At 37.8% G+C, this 11355-nt stretch overlaps 1 protein-coding gene across 1 annotated transcript in view; it reads left to right on the top strand.

Moving 5' to 3' along the window:
* Positions 1-6454, top strand: part of ST13 (ST13 Hsp70 interacting protein) — a 29468-nt gene extending 23014 nt beyond the window's left edge. Inside the window, exons 9-12 of the mRNA XM_003419748.4 lie at positions 1534-1650; positions 3171-3219; positions 5157-5290; positions 5814-6454. Coding sequence (XP_003419796.1) covers positions 1534-1650; positions 3171-3219; positions 5157-5290; positions 5814-5942 — 429 coding nt within the window. The 3' untranslated portion in view covers positions 5943-6454. The remainder of the gene's footprint in view (positions 1-1533; positions 1651-3170; positions 3220-5156; positions 5291-5813) is intronic.
* Positions 6455-11355: the final 4901 nt, after the last annotated feature.

The following is an 11355-nucleotide window of genomic DNA, read 5'->3' on the forward strand; positions in this document are numbered from 1 at the left end:
ATTATGTGACCCTGGTTGCTCTCCCTACAATGTGACAGCACGCTCCTCCTCTACACCCTATATTTCCCATGTCCATTCAACCAGCTCCTGTCCCACTCTGCCTTCTTTCTTGTCTTGCTCCTAGACAGGAGCTGCCCATTTAGTCGCATGTATCTTCTTGAGCCAAGAAGCACACTCTTCACCACTATCATTTTTTGTCTTATAGTTCAGTCTAACCTTTGTCTGAAGAGTTGGCAAGGGCCATGTCTTCTGGGGTCCCTCCAGTCTCAGTCAGACCTTGAAGTCTGGTCTTTTAACTAGAGTTTGAATTCTACACCCCACTTTTCTTCCACTCCATCAGGGACTCCCTGTTGTGTTCCCTGTCAGGGCTGTCATTGGTGGCACCATCTAGTTCTTCTGGTCTCAGGCTGATGGAGTTTCTGGTTTATGTGGCCCTTTCTGTTTCTTGGGCTAATATTTTGCTTGTGTCTTTCGTGCTCTTTCACTCTCCTTTGCTCCACGTGGGTTGGGACCAGTTGATGCATCATAGATGGCTGCTTGCTAGATTTTAAGACCCCAGACACCACTCAGCAAAGTGGGATGCAGAACATTTTCTTAATAAACTTTGCTATGCCAATTGACCTAGATATCCCCTGAAATAAAATTGTTAATTAAAACAATTTTAACCCTCTTAAATGGTAAATTCTTCAGTTTTGTGGGAAGTTAACCTATCCAGAATTTACTCCCAGAGGATTTAAGATAGTAAAAATTCTATTGAACTGATCATCCACCAGAGACTTCATGTGATTTTTCTTCTCATAACAGGACTACTCAACAAGACTGTTGTGAGATATTTTATTCTAGAACATGAGGTTCTTAAAAAATAATCATGAACAAAGTGCAGTAATGGTTAAATATGAATCTGTTTTTTTTTTTCCTCTGAATAAATAATAGTTGCCAGGTATTCGGTACTGACAATGTACCAGTGCCTGGTGCGCATATTTAAATACGTTTTCTTTTAATCCGTATAGCAATTCTATGAGTCTGCCTTCTAGTCCCCTTACCCGCCTTTAACGGTAGGGAAACTTAAGTGTAGTTAGACTGTGGCAAATGCCGGGTATGTGTGTTCCCAGTCTTTGCTTTCCCATGGCAGGCATCACTGGTGGTACGCGTTCCTGCTGAACTTAGGTGTAACTCCTGAATCCTTTACACCGTGCAGCTGGTAGAAGCTGTCAGGCAAGGATTGTTGTGCAATCTGTAAAGTATTTGTCATTCTTGAGCTAGTTAGTTGTTTGAGATTGTAGCAGTTCTAACTTCAAATCCCAGAGTCTTTTCTCTATTTCACAGTGCCTCGTACAATAGGGATTGGTCTTATTAAACCCTGAATGATGTAAAGTCTTTTTCTATAAGGTAAATCTTCTAACTGTCATTATTCAGAAATGTGTATTGAGTTAAACACAAAGAAAAGTATCTCTTAACAAAACTGTTGATTCATGTTGTCCTTCTTCAGCTTTTGGGAGAGACTGACTTTTTTTATCACTTTTCTCCCCCTAGGCCCAGAAAATTGCAGAGCATCGGAGAAAGTATGAGCGAAAACGTGAAGAGCGAGAGGTCAAAGAAAGAATAGAAAGGGTTAAGAAGGCTCGCGAAGAACATGAAAGAGCCCAGAGGGTAAAGTTTTTGTCCTTAAGCCATGGAGGGAAAATACAGTAGATCAGAGTTTTTGGGATACCATTGTAATTCTTGGCTCCTATATTTAATGCTGGCTGTAGTTCTGTAGGATATAAAAAAAAAACACTGCCACTGAGTCAGTTCTCACTCACAGCGGCCCTATAGGACAGAGTAGACCTGCCCCATAGGGTTTCCAAGGCTGTAATCTTGACGAACGCAGACTGCCACATCTTTCAACCGTGGAGCAGCTAGTGGGTTTGAACCATCAACCTGCCTTTTGTTTGCTGCTGAGTGATTAACCACCATGCCACTGGGGCTCCTTCCTATAGGTTAATAATGCTATTTTAAGGGGGAGAGGGGCTCATTAACTCTTGGGAATGTTTTTAGTCTTTAAAATTCTTAAGTGAGCTTAGGTTTCACCAACTTAGTCTTCTCAAGACACTCTATTTTGTGCCCTTGTAATACCAGGGATTTTTGCCAGTCAAGTAATTAAAACTCGGCAGTATCGTTACTTATTTTCTTGAAGATGCTTGTCCTGATTTGTTACTTTTTATGATCCCTACTGTTCTAATTACAGACTCCGCAAACTAAACTCACTGCCGTCTAGTAGCTACTTAAAATTGATTGTAGTCGTTTTTTTATTAGTAGTTACAAAGTCATAGAAAATTTATGAAAAAGAAAAATTATATTCCTCCTCAGTGTTTCTGCTGCCCTTCTTATGGTTCCTCCTAATTTAATGCTGTTCGTTTTCTGCATTGGTGTTTTAATTTCCACCTGTTTATTTCCAACATTACTGAAGGTCCTAAAACTGTTACGATTACATAACGTTACATCCTAATGTTTTTGTCGTATTATTAAATATCATGATTTATTTTTAGGATTATAGTTTTTAACCTTTAAAAGTAATTTTTACATAGTTTAATTTTTGTTTCCTTGATTATGATATATAACTGAGTATCAAAGATATTGAATAAGAGGAACAGTCTCAAATTTGTATATCTTAACGTTTTCTCTTTTAATAAAATTATAATAATTTTTTAAAAACCAGCAGAAACGAATCAGTAAATCTCTACTCATGTTTGTTGTTATATAGAGATAATAAGGAAGCGATGAACCTGGGAAACAGAGGGCCTTAGCGTTAGTAATTTAGCCATGTGCTTTCATTTTCAAGTTCTTAAAAAAGTTAGAATTTACAGTTTTCTTAAACGTTGGCATATTAGTACTGTCAGTTCCCTGGGTTTTTTTCCCCAGCGTAAAAGGAAACGTACTTTGCTGAAAATCATTACCAAGAATAATGGTCATTGAGGATGCAGTTCGAAGGTTTTTTGTTTTGTTTTTTTCAGGGGTGGTGTGGGGTGTATTCTGGAGTCCAGTATTGCCATTTGAAATTTGTTATTCTCATAAGTTCTCTAACTAGCTTGTTCTGTACTTTTTTTTTTTTTTATGGTTTTGCCTGGATAGGGTTAGAGCGACAGCAGACTTTCTAATTCTCTATTACGTATTTCTTTTTTAAATTAAAGGAGGAAGAAGCCAGACGACAATCAGGAGCTCAGTATGGCTCTTTTCCAGGTATGCATAAAGAAAAATTAACAACTGTTAGTATTGTAAATGTTTGGTGTTTTTATTTGGGGGTTCAAATATATGTATCGCATTTAGTTCCATTTGTCCCTGGAACACTGGAGAGTCTTTAGAGTGTTAACCTCTAGAAAGTTTATTCTCATTAAAAATTCTGTTAATGACAATATAGTATATTTTCTTCTCACAATTTGAGTACTATATATATTTTTAGTAGTTACCATTGATTCAGGCCTGAGCGTTGTACTTTATTAAAAGACTGTAACCTAAGTACGTCTAAATTGCCGTAATGGAATTTTGTTCTGTATGTTGATATTCACGAGGACCCTAAGGTAAAGGCATTATATGGAATTAATTAGAATAAAAAATATTGTGAGTCCAGTGTGAAATAATACACTTCCCTTTCCTGTAAAATGTCAGGTGATGAGAAATTTCTAGTGAGGCCAAGCTGTATTCTTGATTGGTACCTAGAGGCCTAAGATGCAGGTAGAAGAGGAAGAAAAGGCACTTAGAAAATAATTATTGAATACTTTGAATAAGGCAGTATGAAATTTATATAAAGACCGGGAAGAGATGAGAGAAGAGTTTGATTCTAATGGAGAAATCAGCTGCCTCTAGCTCTTTGATTGTAACTAGCTTTTTCTTAAGGTTTATAGAAGCAGCTACACACCACCTATACATCTATGGCTCTGGCTATAACTTACAGAGGCTAGAAAATACAGCTTTTATTGTGAAAGGTCATGTGCCCAGCAACTAAAATTCTAGTTTGGTGGAAAAAGGGGAGAACAAATATTGTAGATGACTTGCTGTTGGAAGACAAAGGGGGAAAAAAATTTTTTTTTAATTTATTTTTTAGCTCATAGCTTGCTTCCTGTTTAAAATAAAACCTATTGTCAGATATCTTTGTTACAGAAAATGACCACTAATGTGGTAATAGAGATAGTTTTTTGTTAGGTAGATTTCTGTTATCTAAATTTGACATGCAGATTGTCTTAAGTATTTATGGTTTGAGCCAGTAATTTTTTTTATGGGTAGAAACCAGTTTTTCGAAGCTTTCGAGTCAGTAGGGCCAGGAAGAATAGCTTGAAGCTGTTTTCAGGTCTCTTTAGATTTCCTTAGGTTTCTGTTATTGTCATTTATGGCCATGTTTTAATTATTGTCGAACCAGATGAAAATGACTTTATGTGTTTTTTCTTGTATATGGCTTTACTTTTAGTTACCTTTGATCTGTAGGACACATTTGATTTCCAAGTATCTCTAACGGACACATAGGTTTATGGTAGTGAAAAAGCTAACGATGTGCTGACAGAACGCAACTTTTTTTCTTTTCCCCAGAGTGTTGTTCTCGGTGTAAAGAAGAATTACGAGGAGTGCTCAATAAAAATTCAAATTTCCAGTTTCTCTTTCAGAGATGTTGTTCCTGCCTGGGGCAGAGATCAGGAATCCCCAGGCTCTTGAAACAAGCATTTCTGGTAGTTGTTGAAGGAGTAACTGCTCTAGAGCAATACAGATTGAAAAAACAGCAGCAGCAAACTAAAGTCTAGTATCAGTTACCTTTAAATGGATACAAATAATATTAAATAATAAAAAGGTATTTGGTTTTTTGATTTTATAATTTTAAGGGACTGTTAGTCTTCCCTTTGTTTTTAAGGTAAGATTAGTTTCTTTTTCAGCAGTTTGATTAGTAGAAAGAAAATCTTAGAAGGGAGCAAAGTCTGATTTACAGCCTAATTTTTAGGAGAAAATTAGAAGCTACAACTTGTGCCTCATTCTATCTAGTTAGAATGTTCAGACATCTTTAAAAATAAGACATCCTTATTTTCTTGTGCACACGTTCGTGTGTATAGTATTTTTAATTGGCAGGAAATAGTATATAAGGCTACATGTGAGTTCAGTGAGTATCTATACAATTCTTCCTTTTATTCTTGCAGGTGGTTTTCCTGGGGGAGTGCCTGGTAATTTCCCTGGAGGAATGCCTGGAATGGCAGGGGGCATGCCTGGAATGGCAGGAATGCCGGGGCTCAATGAGATTCTTAGTGACCCAGAGGTTCTTGCAGCCATGCAGGTGAGACTTGGAAGAACAAAGTTGAACTTTGTATTCTTAAGATGTTTCTTTCATAATTCTGTGTGGAGACAAAGGTTACTCTTACTCATTTTTTATGTTTCTGAATTAACCAAATAGCCAGTTACGTAGTAATTGTATTCATTGTTTTTTCGAGAGTGAGTAGCTTAAGCTTTTACAAGTTGGTTTATAGGAAGCACTCCAGTAACCGTTGGCAGTTACCATATCTGACGTCCTTTTCTTTGTATCAGAATTATACATGCTCATTTTGATTATCTAGTTTGAGTGACTTAATAGACTTTGGCTTTGAAGTATACATTAATAATATTTAAGTAATTGAAATAATGCTGTAAGTTATCCATAATGAGATATTTTAAAGTATACTTTAAGGACTTGTTATCTACTGGTTGATCACAAGTCAAGTCCCAGTTAACTTAGCCATGTCAAAATTATAGGTCTAAATAAAGAGGTGTTGACCCGATAGAATTTAAATACTAAAAAAACAAAAACAAACTTCTCTTTACAGGATCCAGAAGTTATGGTGGCCTTCCAGGATGTGGCCCAGAATCCAGCAAATATGTCGAAATACCAGAGTAACCCAAAAGTTATGAATCTCATCAGTAAATTGTCAGCCAAATTTGGAGGCCAAGCATAATGCTGTTTTGACAAATAAAGAAAGCCCTTGCTGAAGGCATAGCAACCTAGATCACTTAATGGATGTCGCAATAATACAAACCAGTGTACCTCCGACCTTCTCATCAAGAAAGCTGGGGGGGAGGGGGGCGCTTTGAAGATCATCCTTACCGGCTGCCCCACATGCGCTGAGATATTTTACAGTGGTTTGCCATTCAGGTATTCAGATAATGTTTTCCTGTTAGGAATTACAAACTTTAAACACTTTTTAAACCTTAAAAATATCTAAAAAGGGTGTGTTAATTCCTACATTTTTCTTTACTAATCATTTTGGTTTTTTTCCTTTGAATTGGTTGGGTAAGGAAGAGAAATTTAAGTATGGAAGATTTTTTACTCTAACTTGAGTAAAATAAAGGTTTATCAGGCAGAAACGAGTATGATCCATTTCAATAAGATAAAGTTGGAAAGAGGGTTACTGACACATTTTGATCTTTTTAAATGCTTTATTTTAAAAAAAAAAAAAAAGATTTATTTCAGTAATAAAACTTGGGACCACCAGTCTTGCAGTAGGACCTCTGCAGGGGACTGGATGTGCTTCGCAGGGCAGCAGAGATCCTGCTACATCTTATACAACGTGACCCTTGTGCGGGTTGCATTGAAATCTAACACTGGTCAATGGATGATTTTTGTAATGCTGTAGAGTTGGCTTGCTTAGCTCTGTTCTTGTCTGATGTATAAAATAAATATTTCAGATTATTTCCACATAGGGGAAAAAAGGCAGTACTGTTCTTCTTGTATTCCTGTGTTAAAAATTATTTCCTGATCAGAAGATACTGTACTCTCTGCTTGTTTCACATTTTTTCCCCTTACTCATCTTAGGCTAAAGATTGCTTTTGTTTTGTTTTTTTTCCACCAGCATCATCAGTGCTATCATCATTCACAGCATGATTGTGCAAGCACTTTTAATGCTGGTTTTAGTGTAATATGTAACACGTATACGGTGATTATGTTGGATGAACCTGTGATAGTGATAGTTTACTTGGTCAAGAGATTTTGTATTTATGTCTTAGACTTACACTTCTGTGAAATCCTGTCATACCAAAAGATGTTGGAAGGAGGGATTCCCTTTGTGTTTTGGTCTTCTACTTAGAAAATACCTATGTACAGTTAGAGTTTAATTTCTCTTGGAAAATTCGTCTTTGTATTTTGGAGAGGATGAGCCTTGAATTGATCCACATAGAGGGGGCCGTAACTTCCTGACGAGCGTGTATTATTAGACAGATGAGACCCATGGTGGTTTTTCATTGTGGAGATGAATATAAAAGATGTATTTTTCTCCGATTTGGCTGTCCTTTAAAAGTACTATAATCGTAGCCTCACCTCTGCTATCACTCCCTCTTTTCCAAAGGAAAAGAAAATGATACATTGTTTTCTGTTGCACGTTCTTCTTTTTAAATAAGAGTGACTGCAGGCACTGTGTACCTGGAATTTTACAAGGTTTCTACTTGTCTTTCTATTTAGTATGCTAGTATTTAAAAGCAATTTCAAGGTATGATGCCCCCTGTACTTTGATTGTTTTGAAAATAGAGTGGTAGGAGTAGTGAAGTAAGCTCCATGGAGTACGTTTCTGAAATTAGGAGGAGGTTGATTCAGGTTCTAAGCCTTTTGCTGTACACAAGCAGGAAGAAGTACATCCGTCAGAGACGAGAAAGCTGTGTGCTGATCAGCATGCCTCTTTGAGATACTCAGCGTATAAGCTTGCTGTTGAGCTTGCCAGTGTTCTTTCTGTTAATGCGTGTTCTCTTTCATCAAAATCAGTGTGTGTGCTGTGAATAGCTCAAGACCAGTAGCTTTTGAATTCCTCGTTTAATTTACTTAACTATACATTATCTACAGCATTCTAACTGCAAATATTACCATAAAGGGTAAAAGTAAAATTGGTCTTCTGAAAATCTGTCCTGTGGTTTTAGACTTTGAGGTTCCGCAAATACAAAATAAGTCCATTTTCATAGAAACAGCATCACTTCTAAAACCAGAAAAGTTTTTTTCTTACGCTAATATAAAGGAAAAGAAAAGATTTTTTCCCCTTGCTTAAAAATATATAGTTATTGGATATTTCTGGCTACATTAAAAATAAAAGTATGGTTTCAAGCTGGATATTGATTTTTATCCTCCTTTTTTAGTACATGCTCTACTTTATAACATCTCTAGTGCTCATCTTTTTAAGCTAGTTACTAGTTATAATAGGCTGTAGGTTATAAAATGCTGTTAGCAAAAATCAAACCAATTGCTTCAAGTCTTCCGACTGGGTTGTAGAAAGAACTGAGCTCTATAGGGTTTTTGAGGCCGTGACCTCTTGGAAGCAGGTTGCCAGGACTTTCTCCTGAGGTACCTCTAGGTGAGATTGAACTGCCAGCCTTAACAAGAATCCCTAAAAATGTGTTAAAGTAAAATAGCTTTATTTTCAGGTAGCAGGCAATTCAAACATAGCAAGTTCAGGACTGGTTGGTAGGCCAACTTCCTGCCGTACTCAAAGGGTGATTTCCATCTCTGGGTCAGAGGTATTTGCTCCAGTGATTATCACCTAGCCTAAGGAAGCAGGGGCCAGTGAAGCATCTGCTGGAACTGTTAGTGCCCACAAGTCAATTCCAACTTGTGGCGACCTTACGTACAACAGAAAACACTGTCTGATCCTGTGCCATCCTCACAGTTGTTACGGGTCAGTCCATTGTTGCAGCCACTGAGTCAGTCCACCTCACTGAGGGTCCTCCTCTTTCGATGACCCTCTACTTTCCCAAGCATGATGTCCTTCTCCAGGGACTGGTCCCTCCTGATATGTCTAAAATATGTGAGATGAAGTCTTGCCATCCTTCTAAAGAGCATCCTGGCTATACTTTTTCTAAGACAGATTGTTCTTCAGGCAGTACACGGTATTTTCAGTATTCTTTGCCAACACCGTAATTCAAAGGCATCAATTCTTTGGTCTTCTTTATTCATTATCTAGCTGTTCACACACAGATGAGGTGTGGTCAGGCACACCTTAGTCCTTAAAGTGACATTTTTACTTTTGACCATTGAAAGATTTTTTACAGCAGATATGCCCAATGGAATGAGTGATTTCTTGCGCTTCTTCCATGGATGTTGATTGTGGATCCAAGTAAAATGAAATCCATGACAACTTCAGTCTGTTCTCCATTTATCATGGTGGTCCTTATTGGTCCAGTTGTGAAGATTTTTTTCTTTATGATGAGGTGTAATCCATACTGAAGGCTGTGGTCTTTGATCTTCATCAGTAAGTGCTTCAAGTCCTCTGTCAGCAAGCAAGGTTGTGTCATCTGCATAACACAGGTTGTTAGTCTTCCTCCAATCTTGCTGCCCCGTACTACTACATATAGTCCAGCTTCTCAGATTATTTGTTCAGCATACGGATTGAACAAGTATGGTGAAAGGATATAACCCTGACGCACACCTTTTTTGACTTTAAACCATGTGACATTCCCTCATTCTGTTCAAACAAGTGCCTTTTGATCTATGTACAGGTTCCTCATGAGCACAATTATGTGTTCTGGAATTCCCATTCTTTGCAATGTTACCCATAATTTATGATCCACACAGTCAAATACCTTTGCATAGTCAATAAAACACATGTAAACATCTTCCTGGTATTCACTGCTTTCATCCAAGATTGATCTGATAACAGCAATGATACACCTTGTTCCACGTCCTCTTCGGAATCCAGCTTGGATTTCTGGCAGTTCGCTGTTGGTGTACTGCTGAGACTGCTTTTGAATGGTTTTCAGCAAAATTTTAGTTGTGTGTGATATTAATGATACTGTTAATTTCTGCATTTTCTTGGACTTTCTTTGGAATGGGTACAAATATGGATCTCATCCAGTTGGTTGACCCAGGTAGCTGTCTTCCAAATTTCTTGGTGTAGATGAGTGATCTCTTCCAGTGCTTCATCTGTTTGTTGAAACATCAAAATGGGTATTCTGTGAATTCCTGGAGTCTTGTCTTTCGCCAATGCCTTCAGCTCAGCTTGGACTGTTGCTTCAGTACCCTTGACTCTTGATCATGTGCTACCTCCTGAAACGGTTCAATGTCAGCCAATTCTTTTTGGTACAGTGACTGTGTATTCCATCTTTTGATGCTTCTTGAATCTTTTTTTTTTCCTGTAGAATGCTTCAATATTGCAACTTGAGGCTTGAATTTTTTCTTCAGTGCTTACAGCTTGGAGAAATGCTGAGCATGTTCTTCCTTTGGGTTTTCAGACTCCAGCTCTTTGCACATTTCGTTATACTACTTTGTCTTCTTGAGCTGCCCTTTGAAATCTTCTGTTAGCTCTTTTACTTCGTTTTTTCCTTTTCCTTGAGCAACTCGATGTTCAAGAGCAAGTTTCAGAGTCTCTTCTGACATCCATTTTGGTCTTTTCTTTCTTTCCTGTCATCTTAATGACGTTTTCATGTATGATGTCCTTGATGTTATTCCACAACTCGTCTGGCTTTTCAGTCATTAGTGTTCAGTGCATCAAATCTATTCTTGATTTGGTCTCTAAATTAGGTGGGATATTCTCAAGGTCATACTTTGGCTCTCATGGACTTGGTCTGATTTTCTCCCACTTCAGTAGGTGGTCTGTTCTGCAGTCAGCCCCTGGCCTTGTTCTCGGTGTTACTGAGCTTTTCCATTGTCTCTTCCCACAGATGTAGTCGATTTGTGGTTGCTGTATATTCGTCTGGTGAGGTCCACGTGTATAGTAGGTGTTATGCTGAAAAAAGGTATTTGCAATGAAGAAGTCGTCCTGCAAAATTCTACCATGCCATCCTCTGGCATCGTTTCTATCACCAGGGCCATGTTTTCCAACCTCTGATCCTTCTTTGGTTTCAACTTTTGCATTTCAATTACCAGTAATTATCAGTACCTCTTGATTGCATGTTTGATCAATTTCAGACTGCAGCAGTTGATAAAAATCTTCAATTTCTTCCTCTTTGGCCTTAGTGGTTGGTGTGTATGTTTGAATAATGGTTGTATTTATTGGTCTTCCTTGTAGACATAGGAAACCCTGGTGGCGTAGTAGTTAAAGAGTTTGGCTGCTAACCAAAAGGTCAACAGTTGGAATACACCAGGTGCTCCTTGGAAACCCTACAGGGCAGTTCTACTCTGTTCTTCAGGGTATGAGTCAGAAGTGACTCAACGGTATGGGTTTTTTTTTTTTTTTGTAGGTATATGAATATTATCACTGACAGTGTTGTACTTCAGGATATATCTTGAAATGTTCTTTTTTGATAATGAATACAGTGTTATTCTTCTTCAATTTGTCATTCCTGGCATAGTAGACCATATGGTTGTCTGATTCAGAATGGCCAATGCCAGTCTATTTCAGCTCACTAATACCTGGGATATCAATATTTATGCGTTCCACTTCGTCGTCGTTTTTT

This window comes from Loxodonta africana, chromosome 4 (assembly GCF_030014295.1).
Source record: "Loxodonta africana isolate mLoxAfr1 chromosome 4, mLoxAfr1.hap2, whole genome shotgun sequence".
Taxonomy (NCBI): Eukaryota; Metazoa; Chordata; class Mammalia; order Proboscidea; family Elephantidae; genus Loxodonta; species Loxodonta africana.